Here is an 18,675-nt window from a genome sequence, read left to right as displayed (position 1 = left end):
ATGCAGTAATCTTCCTCTGCCTGCTTACCTAACCTCGTGTGTTCAGGCTAAGAGGCCAGCCACTTCCACCTGGTGGTTTTTATAACCTCTCCTCTAAGCATGGCTCCACCATCAGGGAACCCTATATTATTAACCTGTGCACTGCAAGCCAGTGGTGCTGGTAAACCATTGAGTATTCACTGTGTATTTGGCTTCCTGTTTCCTGCTTGCCATGTGCTCTACGTTTGTCTCTGTTACTGACCTTGGTGTGTTCTTGACTATTCCTGTCTGCTTGTGACCTTGATCTTTTGGTGCGTCTCTGACCATCCCTGCCTGCCTGTGACCCTGAACCTTTGGCGTGTACTCTGTTGTTCTTGTCTGCTAGTTGCCCTGACCTCTGCCGTATCCCTTTACTATCCTTGTTGTTCCAGCCTGCTGTTTCCATCTCCTGTAGTCTACCGTGAGCGTGAGCTGTGAGACCTTAGGGGCCATGACCTGGAGCCAGACTGCAGCGAAGTCCATCCTCACCACTGGAGACTCTGGTGAACACCTGCTGGCTCTTAGACTCCGTGCCCTGGAGAATCTATGCTCTAGCTCCCACTGGGATCTGTGTTAGCGATCCAGTAGACCCTGCTTCCTGAATCTCCCTGGGTATAGAAGTCAGTCCTAGGGTCCACTATCTTAGCGGTGCACTTCGGATTCCTACGGAGTGCATCTGTCACCTGCTCTCAGGTGACCTAACAAGGAGGATAAATTCTTCCAGAAAAAGTATTTTCATGAAACGGTTTGAATAGCAATATATGAAAAACAGGGTGAATCTTCATATTGTCAGAATGTTTTAGGCAAAATGTGACCCGGTTGATTTGAGCAGAAATCTCAAAAGGTCCCACAAACTTTTGACCCAACTTACCACATGGAACCTGAACATTCACATTTTTGGTAGATAACCAAACTTTGTCACTTATGCGAAAGGTGAGAATAGATCTACAATGTCTGTCAGCAGTCTTCTTATAACATTCCTGCGCCTCCTTCAATGTATCAGTCAATATCTCCTGGATCTCATGTAATGAAGTTAGTCTGTTGGTAACAGCAGGAATTGAAGTTGAAGTTGAGATAGGGAGATCAGGGTGATACCCTGTCTTTAAGAAAAATGGGCTTTGGGAAGTGGAGTTTTGTTTAGCGTTATTAAAAGCATACTCTGCCGTAGGAAGGTAGTCCACTCAGTCATCCTGAAGATAACTCACAAAACATCTCGGTCTGACAATTAGACTGCGGGTGAAAAGTCAAGGACAGATTAATTGTCACACCCAAAGCAGAGCAAAAACTTCTCAGAATTTTTTAGGTAAACTGTGCTCCTCTGATCAGGAATTCCATGAAGTTTAAAAACTTCTCGAACTATTACTTCAGCAGTATGTTCAGCGGAGGATACCCCCTTAACTGGAATAAAATGAGTCATCTTAGTGAGGCGGTCAATGACTACACGAATGGTGGTCATCCCTTTTGAAAGAGGAAGGTCGACCACAAAGTCCATAGAAATTGACCTCAATGGTCTTGATGGAACAGGCGGTGGTATAAGTAACCCCAGAGGAGAAGATCGGGGTGTCTTATTGTGAGCACAGGTTAGACATGAAGCTACGTAACTCTTTACATCTTTCTTTTACCCAGGCCACCAAAAGGAACGTGATAAGAGTTCTTCTGTCTTAGAAACCCCAAAATGTCCAGGAAGTTTAGAGTCGTGAACCAACCTGAGGGCTTCTACCCGAACTGATTCAGATACATAGAGGCCAAAAACTGTTGTTGTACTTGAGGTTAATGTCCTTAGGAAAATTATTAAGAAGTGGGTCATTCTCATACCCCTCCTTGAGAAGATTAAGAAATGTCTTTGAACTTGTGGCCCCTAGAAAGTTATTTTGAGACAGGATCATACATTCAGAGTTGCTTTTCTGGAGAGGCCCAGACAACATCCGCGATAGGGCATCAGCCTTACCATTCCTTAACCCAGGGTGGTATGAGATAAAAAAAATTGAAGACTAGGGTCCAACATGCTTGTATAGATTAGGGATGAGCCGAACACCCCCAGGTTCGGTTCGCACCAGAACTTTCGAACGGACCCCAAATTCGTACGAACGTTAGAACCCCATTGAAGTCTATGGGACTCGAACGTTCGAAAATTAAAAGTGCTAATTTTAACGGCTAATATGCAAGATACTGTCCTAAAAGGGGTTTGGGGACCTGGCTCCTGTCCCAGGAGACATGGGTCAATGGCTAAATTTTTTTTAAAAATGGCCGTTTTGGTGGGAGCACTGATTTTAATGACGATTAAAGTGAAAAAAAAAAGTGAAATATTCCTTTAAATATGGTGCCTGGGGGGTGTCTGTAGTATGCCTGTGAAGTGCCACGTGTTTCCCGTGTTTAGAACAGTCCCTGCACAAAATGACATTAAAACGGAAATAACATCATTTAAAACTGCTTGCGGTTTTAAATGTTATATCTGGTTCCTGCAATATGGTTGAAAATCATTGAGAAAAATGGCATGGGTAGCCCTCCCTGCCCATTACCAGCCCCTTTGGGTCTTGTACGCATATTAAGGGGAACCCCGTACCCATATTAAAAAAAGGAAATGCCTGTGGCCCCCAGGCCCTATATACTCAGAACAGCAGTATACAGGCGGTGCAAACAAGACAGGGACTGTGTAGGTTTGTTGTGTTAAGTTGAATCTGTTTGTAATTTTCAACTGGTACATTTTTAAAGTGTAGCTCCAGTCAAAAAAACTATTTTTAAGCTTTTTGGAAAACATAGGGAAGGGTTATCACCCCTGTATAATTTGTTTTGTCGTCCATCTTTTTCATCTCACTTGCTGTTGTCTCCTTCCGTTCGCAAGTAGGAGATGTTTGTAAGTTGGATGTTTGAAAGTAGGGGCCTGCCCTATATGCTCTGCAGAAATGGCGGAACAAGGTGTTGGTTTTGCCACAACATTGTAAGCCCTCAAAGTGACTCTTGGTGGGCGCTGGAGCGCCCTGCTGTGAACGATTATATCAAGAATTGTAATTACATGCCATTGTTGAACAGTGGTAGAAAAATTGACCTTTGGTGGTTGTGGTGCTGGTGCCACAACACTATAAGTCCTCACAGTTACTCTGGGTGGGCACAGGAACGGGCCCTCCTATGAAATATTATATCAAGAATTGTAATTACATGTCCCTGTTAAACAGGGGCAGAAAAATTGGGCCTTAGGCACTGGTGCTGGTGCCACGACACTGCAACCTCTCCCATATACTCTAGTTTTATTGCAGGAATTAGCCCTGCTGCAAAGCATTGCATCAAAAATTGTAATGAAATTCCCCTGTTAAACAGGGGCAGAAAAATTGGGCCTTAGGCACTGGTGCTGGTGCCACGACACTGCAACCTCTCCCATATACTCTAGTTTCATTGCAGGAATTAGCCCTGCTGCAAAGCATTGCATCAAAAATTGTAATTAAACGCCCCTGTTAAACAGGGGCAGAAAAATTGGGCTGATGGCATCACCCAGAACCAGAAATGTTCTTCCAACATATCAGCGGAGGAGGAAGAGGATAGACCAGTGATGGTGAACCTTGGCACCCCAGATGTTTTGGAACTACATTTCCCACAATGCTCAACTACACTGCAGAATGCATTAGCATCATGGGAAATGTAGTTTCAAAACATCTGGGGTGCCAAGGTTCGCCATCACTGGGATAGACAATCAACATAACAGGACAGTCACTCAGCATCAGCATAGGCAGTCTTGAAGGGATGTGATATTTCAAAAAAAATTATTCGGTTACATCAGCTTCAGGTTCTTGGTAGCTGTGGGTGATCCAAGACTGATTCATCTTGATGAAGATCAGTGGATCAACTGATTCGGTGGACAGGCGCACCCTGTGATCTATAACAAAGCCACCAGCAGCACTGAAGGTGCGTTCCGAAAGAACGCTGAATGCGGGACAGGCCAGTAGCTCAATTGCATACTGTGCAAGCTCTGGCCAGTGATCCATCCTCAAGACCCAGTAAGCCAGAGGATTTTCGGTGGGAAAGGTGTCCAAGTCTGACCTGGCCCCTAGGTATTCCTGCACCATGTAAATCAGACGCTGGCGATGGTTGCTGGAACCGATCATACCTTGGGGCTGCGGACTAAAAAATTGTCTGAAAGCATCAGTCAGACGGCCACCTTCTCCACCGCTCCTTCTGACCGATGCCTCAGCAACACGTTGTCCAGGACCAGGAGTTTGTAACCTCCCAGTCTCTGGGAACGCGTTGCACAGACCTTTCTGCAAGGCCTCCCAGAGATGTCTCATCCTCTGCTCCCTCTGCGATGGCAAGATAAGGTCGGCAACCCTACCCTTGTACCGTGGATCAAGGAGAGTGGCCAGCCAGTAATGGTCCTTCTCCTTGATCCGAAGAATACGAGGATCCTTTCGCAGGCTTTGCAGGATCAGGGAGGCCATGCCGCGTAGGTTAGCTGAGGCATTCGGTCCGGAGTCCTCTGGGTCACTAAGGACAACATGATCCGCAGCTACCTCCTCCCAGCCACGTACAAGTCCATGGGTTTCTTGGGACTGTAAATCATCCCTACAAGACTGCTGCTGCTGCTGATGCTGAGTGCCAGCCTCCACCTCCATGCTGACACAATCATCCTCCTCCTCCTCTTCCTCATCCTCATCTTCTTCCTGTGTGATGGGTGGCACAGCAGGAACACTGTCTGGATAAAGGGGGCCTTGAGAGGCAAGGAAGTCCTCCTCTTCCTGCCTCTGTTCTGCCTCAAGTGCCCTGTCCATTATTCCACGCAGCGTATGCTCCAAGAGGTGGACAAGAGGTACAGTGTCCCTGATGCATGCACTGTCACTGCTCACCATCCTTGTGGCCTCCTCAAACGGTGACAGGACAGTGCATGCATCCCTGATCATGCCCCACTGGCGTGGTGAGAAAAAACCGAGCTCCCCTGACCCTGTCCTGGTGCCGTAGTCGCACAGGTACTCATTGATGGCCCTCTGCTGCGTGTGCAGCCGCTGCAGCATGGCCAACGTTGAGTTCCACCTGGTGGGCATGTCACATATAAGGCGGTTCTTGGGCAGGTTCAACTCCTTTTGGAGCTCAGCCAGCCGATCACAGGCATTAAATGATCGGCGGAAATGCACACAGACTTTCCTGGCCTGCTTCAGGACATCCTGTAAGCCCGGGTACCTGCCCAAGAACCGCTGCACCACCAGGTTAAGGACGTGAGCTACACAGGGCACATGGGTCAGTTGTCCCTGTCGGAGGGCTGAGAGGAGGTTGGTGCCATTGTCGCAAACCACCATTCCTGGCTTAAGCTGGCGTGGCATCAACCACCTCTCGGCCTGCCCCTGCAGAGCTGACAAAACATCCGCCCCAGTGTGGCTCCTGTCCCCCAAACAAACCAGCGCAAGCACGGCATGGCATTGTTTTGCCTGCGTACTTGCGTAGCCCCTGGAACGCCTACGGAGCACCGCTGGTTCTGAGGACAGAGCACTGGAAGAGGCCATGGAGGAAGAAGAAGAGGGGGTGGAGGAGAGAGGTGTGTCACAACCAATAGTAGCATTTTGGAGGCGTGGTGGCGGAACAACCTCCAACACTACTGCACCTTGTCCTGCTTCCTTCCCAGCTGCCAGAAGAGTGACCCAATGGCCCGTGAAAGACAGGTAACGTCCCTGTCCATGCCTGCTGGACCATGAGTCAGCGGTAATATGCACCTTACCGCTGACCGGCCTGTCCAGCGAGGCAAGGACATTGTACAAACTCACGAAAGGGGGCCGAGTCTACCAACTGAAAAGGCAGCAGTTGAAGTGCTAGCAATTTAGCCAAGCTAGCATTCAACCGCTGGGCATGTGGATGGCTGGGAGTGAACTTCTTTCGCCGGTCCAGCAGCTGGGGCAGGGACATTTGCCTGCTATAATCGGACGTGGGTGTACTGCTAGCAGAGTGCCCGGAAGCACTTGGCTGTGACACACCTAATTCTACATCTTCATTCCTCTCAGAGCAGGTTTCAGAGAGGACTGAAGGTCTAGTGGGGTTGGAGATGCCAGCTGATGAGGAGCAAGGAGAGGTCCGCTTTGTTCTTTGGTGTGGGTCTTTGAGGTACGCTTGCCAACGAGCTGCATGGCAGGTCAACATATGTCTGGTCAAGCATGTGGTGCCCAAGCGGCTGATGTTTTGGCCACGCGAGATACGCTTGAGACATATGTTGCAAATAGCAGTGGTGTGATCTGATGCACTCATCTCAAAAAAGGCCCACACCAAAGAACTTTTAGAATAACGCGCAGAGGCAGCGCCCTGCACAGGCGGAGCTCTGCGGTGTGATTCAGTCGGTGTGCTGCCCCTAAGCTGGCCCCCGGAGGGCATCCTGCCTCGTTGGACATGTGCCTCCTCCTCCTCCTCCTCCTCCTCCTCTCTCCTACCAGGCACCCACGTGGAGTCAGTGCCCTCATCATCCCCTCCCTCTTCATCGCTGTAGCAAACCTGGCAGTATTCTGCAGCTTGTGGAACATGACTGCCAGATTGCTGTCCTTCTTGAGCATCCCCTCTCTCTGCATTCACGCTACTGCCTTCCTCTAGCTGAGTGTCATCATCAGAGCCTACAAAACACTGGGCATCCTCCTGGAGCATGTACCCAACACTGTGCTCAAAGAGTTCAGGAGACTCCTCAGGAGGACGTGGTGGGTCTAGGGAAGGAGTCACTGATGATGACATTGAGACGAGGGAAGACGATGCGTTGGCAGCTGCTTTGCTAGTACCCTGAGACTGGGTGAGAGAGGATGAGGAGGATGAAGAGGGCTTGGTCATCCACTCTACCAAGTCGTTGGCATGTTGCGGCTCAACATGTCCAGCTGCCGAAAAGAAGGACAAGTGTGTCCCATGGCCACGTGCTGATGACGATGCACCGCGTCCACGACCAGCACTGTTGTCTCTAGACACAGAGCCTGCTTGCCCTCTTTTATCGGCTCGTGCCTGTCTGCCTCTCCTTGCTGGCCTTCCAGACATGGTAATGGCCTGAAGGGAGTTGGGTAAAACAGCAGTTGGGTAGTGTATATTGTGCTGGAGGCACACAACATCCACTAACTCCTGCAGATGCCTTTATTATAGAACACCAGTAATAAAGGGTAGATAAAGGGGTATATTGTACTGGAGGCACACAACACCCAATAAGCCCTGCAGATGGCTCTATTAGAGAACAGCAATAAAGGGTAGATACAGGTGTATATTTTGCTGGAGGCACACAACACCCACTAACTCCTGCAGATGCCTTTATTATAGAACACCAGCAATAAAGGGTAAATACAGATGTATACTGTGCTGTGCTGGAGGCACACACAACTTCCAATAACTCCTGCAGATGGCAGATGGCTCAAATAGAGAAGAGCTATGTAGGTGGATATAGCGGTGTGTACTGGGTACAAAGCACGCAGACAGCACGCACAAAATCCTAACACTGACTGCAAGCTCTATTATAAAAGATAGATATATCGCTAGCTATATAGGTGAATATAGCGGTGTATACTGCGGTCAGGGCACGCAGACATCAACCACTACAGAAGAGCAAGATCGAAAAATCGGCCGATAACGATTGGTGTATACTGTGTTGAAGGTACACAGAACACCCACTAACTGCTTCAGACGCCAACACACTACACAAGGCCGCCGTGCTGGCGGCCTTATATAGTGTGGGGCGTGTACTACACAGCCTGAGCTATGATTGGCCACAGGCATCCTGCCTGTGGCCAATCATGGCTCTCCTCGCTGCCGGCGCTGTGATTGGCCAAGCATGCAGGGTCACAGTGCATGCTTGGCCAATCATGAGCCAGCAATGCACTGCGACATCGCAGTGCATTAGGGGCTGTGAGCGCCACACGAATTTGGCGCGAACGCCCCATAATGTTCGGAATTCGCCGAACGGGGGCGAACAGCCGATGTTCGAGCCGAAAGTATGTTCGACTCGAACACGAAGCTCATCCCTAGTATAGATGACAACCTTTTAGCAGAATGAGTAAATTCTAAATTTCTATGATGGGTGCTTAGCCCTTTCCAGCAGATGCCTCTACTCAGAAAATGCTTCCTTAATTGCCAGCAGCTCCTTGTTTTCAATGTCATAATTCTTCTCGGCTGAAAACATCAGTCGAGAGAAATAAGTCCAAGGATGAAGCTGCATTTTTTTCTCCAATTTGCTGAGAAAGGATAGCTTCCATAGCAGAATTAGAAGCATCAACTTCTACGATGAAAGGTAGTTCTGGATCTGGATGTACTAGTATTGGTGCAGAAGTGAAGAGAGTTTTTAGTTTACTAAAGGCAGCCTGTACCTCAGGTGACCACAAAAAGGGCATCCCTTTCTTTGTCAGCTGTGTAATTGGAACAATTACCTTGTAGAAATTCCTTATAAATCTTCTGTAAAAGTTGGCAAATCCAATAAATGGCTGTATCTCCTTAACATTCCCAAGGACAGGCCAATCCACGACTGCTTTGATTTTATCAGGATCCATGCTTACATTAAGAAATTATGTATCCCAAGAAATGTATCCGAGTTTGTTCAAACTCGCATTTCTCTAGTTTGATGTAAAGTTGATTACAAATATTTACAATACTAGTAAGGAGGATGATATTGTCCCAAAGATATTGTTTGATAAAAACAAATAATTACAGATGACCACACATATAAGAATGGCTCCGCCAGTGCTCAAGGTACATCCCAAGACCTGTCTGCATGGAAGCAAATGGTATAAATGTCGTACCAGTTTGGTACCAACCAAAAAAGGATATATGAACCAGAGAAAGAGTCCGAATGGACTGAAACTCTAGTAATGTTCCACCCAAAAATGCTCCTAAGGGGAAGAGAAAAAAAATTATATTATTTATAATTTAAATTTAATTTTTAATATTTTATCCCCTTAGGAGCATTTTTGTAATTTAATAGTATTGTAAGTATTTGTAAAGTTCTTGTCTCTGGTAACCATTCACTGTATTTATGCCTGTATTCCTGCCTGGCCAATAATATTTTAATTCTTACACGTGTCACCTGTTACTTATTAGATTCCATGTAAATGTGGTATTTACACCCCTGAAGAAGGACATGCTTTGTTAAAGCTCTGAAACGCGTAGGGTGATCTTCTCTACATGGACTATATGGCATAATAAAGTGCTGTATAACATCATAAATACCGGTATATGTATATGTATACCCTTAGATATGTATTTTAGTTGTATACTGTATACTATTTTTTTTTTGTGTGTTTTATTAAATAAAATAACTTTTTGTACTATTCTATAAACATTGTTGTATGTGCCTTAAAAATTTCCCCCACAGGGGATTCTTCTTCTAGTCCACATATCAATAGGGGAAAGTTTATTTCTTATTTGAGTGTGTTTATTTTGGGCAAATTCAATGTCCATGAAGTTTCCCCCTATAAGCCTTATAGGAATGACAAAATGAGTTGATAAAGAATTAAAGAGGAAGTAAACCCTGATGAGTTTACTTCCTCTTTTTTTCCCTGCAAAAGTAAAGCATAATGGACTACTATGCATCGCATAGTAGCCCATTATGTGTCACTTACCTGACACAGGAGCCAGCGAAGTCGCCGCTGTCCCCTGTAGTCCGCCGCATCCATCTTGCTGGTGGCGTCTCGCAGCTCCGCCGCTGTCATTCGGCGAAGCCGCGATGACGTCACTCCTGCGCATGCGCACGGGAGTCGACAAATGCGGCAGCTCCATTCTTGGAACTGCCGCGTTCAGTGCGCCTGCGCGCCGCTGTCTACGGCGCATGCGCCGTAGACAGCGGTGCCCGTTTTCGGGCAAATATCTCCTAAACCATATAGGTTTAGGAGATATTGCTTGGACCTACAGGTAAGCCTTAATCTAGGCTTACCTGTAGGTCAAAGTGGTTTGTAAGGGTTTACAACCACTTTAACTTTATTTGCTATCTGAATCAAAGGAGAGACGGACTGAGAAATTTAGTTTATTTATTCAGATACTGTGACACCCATTGCCGCAATTGTTCTTTTAAATTTATTGGGACAATTAACTGCGTAATGTCCAGAGTCTCCCCAATAAAGACATAAGTTCTCTGAAAGTCGTCTTTCTTTCTCCTGTGTAGTAATAGATCTTTTAATAGCATCCACCTGCATAGGTCCAGGAGTGTCAGAATCCGGAAGAATTTTTGGACACTTAGGAGGATACTGAGTAGTAGAAAAATGCATGCCACACTTACTGCCTAGGATTCCCAGTCTCTCCTTTCTCCTTTCACTAAGTCTCTGATCAATCAAAATTCATAATTTAATAAAAGCCTTGAGGTTGTCAGGACTTTCTACTCTGGCTAATTTTTTACTTGTAGAGTCCTTGACAGAACTGACTCTTTTGCGCTGCTGGATTCCAATTGGTATCTGAGATCCAACGTCGGAATTCAGTTGTGTACTCTGCAACAAAGTGTCTAACCTGCCGTAAATTGTGCAATTTTGCCTCAGCAGTATAGCAGCAGTTGGGATCATCGGAAACTTGGTTCATCGCAGTCACGAAAGAATTGAAATCATCTTTCTCCCCAATGGGAGGCCCAGGCTAAGCCCTTGTACACGCGGTCGGAGAATCCGTCGGAATGTGTCCTATCGGACCGTTTTGTTGGATAATCCGACTGTGTGTGGTATGCATCGGACTGATTCCGTCCGAATATCCGTCGGACCCAATTTTCCAACATGTTGGAAATATTTCCCGACCAACTGGTTCGATCGGACATACTCCGATCATGTGCAGCGAATTTTGATCGGACCAAGTGCCACGCATGCTCAGATCAAATTCCTACATCAAAGCTATTGGCTACTAGCCTGAATGTAGTCCCATCGTAACGAAATTACGTCATCACGTTCTGAAAGATCGGATTTTTCGACAACTTAGTCCGACCGTGTGTATGCAACAGTTTCGGACACAATCCGTCGGACTAAATCCGACGGACAAAATCTCTGACCGTGTGTACAGGGGCTAAGGCTTCCTCAGTCAGAGATGTACAGAGCTGAAAAAGAATGTAAGAGCAGGGCATACATGATGGGGTGGAAGGAACTAACAGACTGCAGGAGGTTAAAGAGCGATGGGGACTGTTTAGATAAAATAAACTGGCCCTTACCTGATTGGAGGAGTTTGGTGCAGGATAGGAAGGAGCTGGATAACCAGTATAGGGAGGAAGTAGGAGGCCTCGGTTTCAGGGGGAAAGTCATGGTGGAACGTCCCGCCCTAGTGGAGAAGTTTGGAGGTACTTTGTGCAAAAGGTGTGGCAATTGGGGTCCTTGATGAGAGTTACGAAAATTAGCTATTTGATAAAACGGTGGGACCCGTCTCAGGTGTGGAGTCCTCCAGGTTTGCCTAGTTCAGTCTAGGCTATCGGGTAGTAAAGTGGTAGAGGTCTGTGGTCAGTAAGTCCCCAAGGTGGTGTTTGCGGCTGGGGACAGAACCTAACATAGATGTACCACAGATTCCAAAAAGTTTGGAAGATGGTGTCGTCAAGGATCTGCAATAGTTTATTAATATTAGAGCTGGATCATTTAAGAAGGTTTATGTTTAAATATGTTTTGAGTTAATAAAGAGGTGAGGAGTCTAAGCACTAACCGGTATTCACCAGAGCTCCTGATGATGGAGATGGGCTTTGCTGCGTGTTAGTATCAGGTCACAGTCCTCAGGATAGCCCCACCAGGAGGTAAGCATGCTGAGGTCCAGTAGCAGATATAGCAGGTAGGGATCAAGCAGAAGCGTAGTCGAGAAACAAGCCAAAAGTCGGTAACAAATAGTTGCAGGTTGGGATTGAGAAGAAGCGTAGTTGAGGAACAATGTCGGTAACAAATGGTTGCGAAGATACGGTCGGCAGCAGGAGAAACAGGAGCAAGATATTGGCTGGTGGAGCAGGAAGTGCAGAGACATGGCTTAAATCAGGAAGTTCATGGGAGGAGCAAGGAGCAAGGAGTTCAAGGTTCAAGGCAAACAAGATTCAAGGCAAGATCATTCAAGGAACTGTTCAAGTAACTTTCCAAGGAACTGTCCAGCATTCCAGGTTGCTCAGCAAGCAGAGTTACTGCCAGACACAGCCGTGGTCCTAGGTTCCATCCCAGGTCCTAACAGCAAGGCCAATTCTTGCTTTCATCAAGAGTACCTCTTAAAGGGTTACGGTGTGAAGGCTCCACCGACACCCAAAGAGCAATTTTACTGCACATGTTTGACAGGTGCATATCATTGCAATTTTCAACAGCAAGGCCAATTCACACTTTCATTAAGAGTACCGCTTATAGAGTTACGGTCTTAAGGCGCCACCGACACCCAAAGGCCAATTTTTCTGCACCTGTTTGACAGGTGCATATCATTACAACTTTTGACAGCAAGGCCAATTCTTGCTTTCATCATTTCAAAGACCAATTTTTCACACCTGTTACTTCTGTCCAAAGTCTGTGGAAGAGACACCAAAATGTATACGAAAAATCTCTAATCTTGTTCCCAGTGCACTACATTGTGGCCTCATCATACAGGCTGGCTCCCCAAGCTGTTGCTTACAAAATAAAAAAAGCTTGGAGGGAAAATGTATTTTTTTTGGCTTTATAAATGCAATTATTGCTGCAGCAGCTTCTATACACAGTACAGATGTGCCACTTTACAGGTAGACTAAGTAGACCCCCCAGGCACTATTTTGAAAGGAATTTTTCATTTTTATGCTTTCACTTTAACCAAGCCTCTTTTTGAGATTTGTTGTTTACAGGTTAAAAACAGTTTTTTTTTGTTAGAAAATTACTTAAAACCCCCAAACATTATACATTTTTTTCTAACACCCTGGAGAATAAAATGACAGTCGTTGCAATACTTTCTGTCACACTGTATTTGCGCGGCGGTCTTACAAGCACATTTTTTTGGGAAAAAATACACTTTTTTGAATTAAAAAATAAGACAACAGTAAAGTTAGCCCAATTTATTTTTATATTGTGAAAGATAATGTTACGTCAAGTAAATTGATACCCAATATGTCACGCTTAAAAATTGCGCCCGCTCGTGGAATGGCAACAAACTTTTACCCTTAAAAATCTCCTTAGGCAGCTTTTTAAAAAATTCTACAGGTTGCATGTTTTGAGTTACAGAGGAGGTATAGGGCTAGAATTATTGTTCTTGCTCTACCGATCGGGGCAATACCTCACATGTGTGGTTTGAATACCGTTTTCATATGCAGGCCCTACTCACATATGCGTTTGCCTCTGAACGCAAGCTCGGCGGGATGGGGCGCATTTAAAAAATAAAATAAAAATTCTTATTCATTTTACCTTTTATTTTTTATTTTTACACTGTTCTTTTAAAAAAATGTGTCACTTTTATTCCTATTACAAGGAATGTAAAAATCCCTTGCAATGGAAAAAAAATCAAGACAGGACCTCTGAAATATGAGATCTGGGTCAAAAAGACCTCAGATCTCATATGCAGGGGCGTAACTATAGGGGGTGCAGCAGTTGCGACCGCAACCAGGCCCTGTGATGCAGGGGGCCCATGCAGCCCCCTCTACATATGGCCGGCAGCAGCATAGGCAGCTAGGGGTACCAGTGCACCATGCACACGGGTGGCTGGAGGTGGAGGGTGACTAGCAGAGCTCCATGCTCGACTATCGCACTGGCTGCTCTTTAGTTGTGCATTCCCCGCATGACCTCAGAGTACCCCTCTCCTGCTCCATGCATTGCCGCTCAGTCCGATGTGTGTTCTCCCCAGCCAGAGTCCCACCCCCCCTGAGTCCGGCCCACACTGCACTGCATACTTCTCCTGGGTAAACAAACTTTAAGCACACAGATGCAGTGCAGCCCTATGAGAGCCGGCTCTCCGGAGGACACTGCAGGCTTGTCTGCCAGCCCCCCTCCTCCCCCGTCATACACAGACGATGAAAGGTCTTTCTGGGAGATATGCTGATCGCCCGTCCAGCACACTGGATGAAGCCCCGGCCAACATGGATGAGTGCGCGGCCTACAGCTTGGTCATGGTGAGTGAGAGGACCCCATCCCCCACACACCATTACATACCCCCTCCATCTCCCCCTGGGGACAGGGACCCCCACCTCCCCTGGGGACAGGGACCCCTTCCCACCTGGGGGCAGTAACTTCATCTGCCCTGGAGAAAAGGACCTCATCTCTTCTGGGGACGGGGACCCCATCCTGCCTAGGGACAGTCCCCCAATGGGGCACCTAAAAGAAAAAAAAAAAAAACTACTGATACCAGTGGTGGAACTACAGGGCTCACAAAGGTCATACCTGTGACCACGCCCTGGAGTTCCACCGCCGGACTCAGAGGGAAGGGCCCTGGCTGGGGTTCAGGGGGGCCCTTCATGGTTTCTTGCATCAGGGCCCTGAAGGTTCTAGTTACGCCACTGCTCATATGTACATTAAAATGCAATAAATCAGACAATGTCTGTCTTGTTATTGGAGAGTGAGAGTAAATCTTTCTAAGGGAGCCTCAGATAGCAGTAAAAATCTGAAGAGAATTCTAATCCTTTCCCACTGTATTCAAAACTAAGAAAAAAAAATTGGCTGGACATATACTTTAAAGAAGATCTGTACTGTGGAAGCTGTCTAGGCAGAGGCAGAGGCAAAAAGACTAGCTACCAGTATTGCCTCATGGCTCCCGGAAGCAAATCTTTTTCCTGTTAAAATTACAATACTTTATTTCATATTGCATCTTTTTGTAGAAGTTCCCTTCTTGGTAGAGACAGCTTCACTTCCTCATGTCAAATCTGCCCCCTTGATGACTGGTGGGATATTAATCAAGAACCAGGAGAAGTCAAAGATCAACAGAATGAATGAAACATACGCAGTTGATGCGTGTACTGCAGATTCTCAGGTACAGCTTTCTCATAAGGCTGTGCTCAGAATAACAGTGAGCAGCACGTTAGTGACATAATGATATCTCACAAGACTCACTTAGATGATCTCATGCTGCAGACATACTGCTATTAGGCTACAAAACAGGAATGCCTGGGAATGATAATGATTACATGTCAGGAAGTGAACGGCCATTTTTTCAGATTGAATTCAAGATTTAAAATTTTTACATTTCCAGGGTAATATTTCTAGATGTGCCTTATCATATAAAAAATATTTTCTTTTTTAAGATCATGTACACTTTAAATGTTTAAGGGTTGGCACTTAGACTTAAGTACACTTCTACTGGCAACATCACTGATAGGGAAGCTAGAGAGCATGTAATAGCAGTAAGGAAACAGCTGGAACAAGTAGCGGGGGTGGCAGAGGGAGACACAGAAGGGAAAGATGCCCTTGAAGACACAATGTTCTGTATATGCTTAAATGGGGAACCAGGCAGTTATGTGACATGTCAAAATACAGTATACCAGTGATTCTCAACCAGGGTTCCTCCAGAGGTTGCTAGGGGTTCCTTCAGCATTGGGCAATTTCTGCCTCTCAGATAAGTTTCCACTGACACCATTGATCTCTTTAGCTATCTGTAAGGAGGTAATTCTTCCCAATGACCACAAGTGTAAGGAACATTCTTCCCACTGACCATCACACCAATGTATCATGAGTTGTAGATTTCTAATTTTTAGCAGAGGTTCCCTGAGACCGGAGAACTATTTCAAGGGTTCCTCAGTGTTGAAAAGGTTGAGAAAGGTTGCAGTATACTAAAGTTTTCTTCACAAATTTGACAAAACTAGAATTCTGTTGAAAAGGCATTGTGATCATAAAGCTTCTATTTACCTTAAGCCTGTTCTTGCTGTTGAAGTATGCTTTGTATACCCATAAATAGTGTTACTTGCCAAAGATTTGAAAATGTTTATGAGTAGACAGTGACCAGCCTTCTGTTGGACATGTAAATTAATGCAAACTTCCTCATCATTGGATTATCAGTGCATGGGACACTATCGGCACCCAACTGTGAATTGGAAAAGTGGTATGTCTATAGAGAAGACCTTTCTACAACTCTTGTAACCCAGATAGCCTAACCATACAGCCCAGCTTATTTTCCACTACAGAAGTTACACAATATAGCTTGGTAACCTGTCTGGCTCCTGCCTGTGGTTGGACAATGAAGGAGAAGAAACATACAAATGTTGTCACACTCATTGTTGACCCTCTTATTCTAAAAATGAAAGCTGCAATGCTGTGAAGTAGGCTAATTTTTGGACACATTCAGGTTTTACGCAGTTCTGTGCAAAAATAAATGCTTTTTTTTTAAAATAAGTACATCACTTTTTTTTTATTGTACGCATGAAGTTTAGTTTTAAAGATGACATATTGCATGAAAATGACTCACCAACAGGAATATCTTCTGGTATAATGACAGGGGGCATGGTTTCAAACTGAGGTCTATTGGTTGCAGAGACTAAAAAAACAAAGGAACACTTATAAATAATAAGCTAAATTGATTGGCAAATCTTAGCTTCTGTACTTTGTGCTTAGCTGTCTCAGTTCTAAAGAAGACATATGACATACAGCCGTTGACATATAACAACAATGAGGTGAATAAGAGATTGTAAACTGCACTACAGAAAAGGTTTGGAGTTAAAATTAACATATTTATAAGATGTTTTCTTTGGAGATAAGATCATTTTACTACTTGTTAAGCCTAAGCTGTGGCCATCCCATTTGAGTAATATATGTACTAACTTGATTAATATATTGGCTATCTGAGAATTAAATGTGAAATTACTAAGTTGCAGTATCCCCTATTAAATTGATGTGTCAATGGCTGAGGTGCATCAGGTAACTCCTTTAAATGTGCCCTTTCCTTAATCTATATAGCATTTTAAGTATTTGTTACACAGCGGCAAGACAATATATTGGTCTCTGTCAACTACCCTACCATGCTACATGGTGATGCAGCATTCACAATATGTAGCAATGCACTTCTGGCTTTTGATTTGTCATTATCATTTGTTAGACATTTGTTTACAGTACACACAGTAAATGGGGAGTTTTGATTTACCCTAATATGCTTTTCTGCTTAACAAGTTTCTAAGTAGTGAGTTGTCTTATATACCGCAGAGAGGAGGTTCAGGGTAATAGATCCAGGCAATGAGAACCAATGAGAACCTTTTTCCAGAAATATGTCTACTAGACTGTTTATAACCGGTTTTAATGCATGATAACCATAGGTCATGGGTACTCATCTTGTGGACCTCCAGCTGCTGCAGAACTACAAAGCCCATGAGGCATTGCAAGGCTGATAATCACATGCACGACTCCGAAAGGCAGAAGCATGATGGGACTTGTAGTTCTGCAATAGCTGGAGGGCCACATGTTGAGCACCCATGCCATAGGTGCTCCCTCGGTATGGTTCTCTTTGCAATTGCAAAGCATGTTCATGGCTAAAGCTGGCCTTGCTTGGATCAGTATGTATTATAGCCATATGATTCAACATACATGAAATAATATACATTAGTTCCATAATGCAAAGAGCTTCTTTGATTTGAATGGATGGAATGTTATGTTATTTTAAGCAGAGGTTTATAAGATATATAAAACTCACCTTGTACTCCACCCATAAGGAGCAGAGGGATCAGGAACAAAATGTGCACCATTCTTCCAGCATTTGTAGCCTGCAAAAGCAAACATTTAATTATAAGAAAGAATTGTAAATCATATTTAGATGGTTTCATCTTGTAAAGCATTTAAAAATGGCGTGCAAATATTTCTGATAATGAAACACTCTCCATTTTCCCCAAAAATTGCCTGCATACAAATATGTGATGACCTGTTTGAACCAGAGTTAGTATCTAAAGTGAAGGTTTACAGGGGATTTAAAAAAATGATAATTTGGAATCCTCATTGTGGGCGAGTTCACACCACATGCAGTCTAGTGCGTTTTTTTTCTGCATCAAAAATGCATAGAAAGTAGGTTATATGGTTTTCAATGGCATAGTTCACACCAGTGCGGTCAGTTCCAGTGTGTTCCAGTTCCAGAAAAAAAAGTAGAACATGCTGCATTTTTATTGCACTGGAAAGCTGTAAAACGCATCAAAAACGCATCAAAAACGCACCGGATCCGCCTAAATGCACCAAAAATGCACTGCAACACACTTGTCCTTATATAAGGTTAGGAAAAAAGAGGGGGGGAAGCACTGGACTGCATCAAAAATGCACCAAAAACGCATCAAAAATGCACTGGAACGCATTAAAAACATGAATGCAGAAAAGCACCTGGAACGCATCCAGACTGTGTTTCTATGGTGTGAACTGGCCCTGAAGTAATAAGTAGGCCTCCTTGCTAATTCCAGACAGTTCCTATCAGCTCCAATATGTGATTGCAAATCTCACCTGCAGCTTAGTCTTTTTTAAAACTGTGGCCTGTCCATTCCATTATAATGCTACTCTCTGGAAGCCAATATTCCTGGTTAGATAGACCTCAGTACACCAACCAATGCAAACTACAATAGGATAGGGGTCAAGGGGGATTCAAGTTGTCTGGACCTTCCTTTGTTCCTATCATTAGGGAAAGTAGGTTCTCAGAAGTTCCTTTAGGGGAAACCATAACATAATTTTTAACCTCTAACCCTGTGTCCACATTTTAATGAAGACCAGCATCCTGATTGTGCAGGTTTTGATTAGTATAGGGGCTGCCTATCCTTCAAAGCTCATTTTCCTGGAGACAAGCTGCTCTAGGAGCAGCGGGTGTGAACAGGCACTGGCAGGGTATATTCCTTGGCCTCAAGGAGAGACGATCTCA

General features: G+C 44.9%; 1 protein-coding gene across 2 annotated transcripts in view; it reads right to left on the bottom strand.

The window, feature by feature from the left end:
- CDHR2 (cadherin related family member 2) overlaps window positions 1–18,675 on the bottom strand; it is a 225,239-nt gene that overhangs the window by 192,910 nt on the left and 13,654 nt on the right. For both annotated transcript variants that reach the window (XM_077472404.1, XM_077472405.1), the window contains exons 2-3: window positions 17,479–17,548; window positions 16,264–16,332 (exon numbers count right to left, since the gene is read on the bottom strand). In XM_077472404.1, the coding sequence (XP_077328530.1) occupies window positions 16,264–16,332; window positions 17,479–17,548 (139 nt within the window). The remainder of the gene's footprint in view (window positions 1–16,263; window positions 16,333–17,478; window positions 17,549–18,675) is intronic.

Source organism: Lithobates pipiens, unplaced genomic scaffold (genome assembly GCF_037356315.1).
Source record: "Lithobates pipiens isolate NorthernLeopardFrog02 unplaced genomic scaffold, aLitPip1_a1.2 Scaffold_8, whole genome shotgun sequence".
NCBI lineage: Eukaryota > Metazoa > Chordata > Amphibia > Anura > Ranidae > Lithobates > Lithobates pipiens.
Note: the sequence above shows the minus strand (reverse complement) of the source record. Positions and strands in the feature narration are given on the sequence as shown.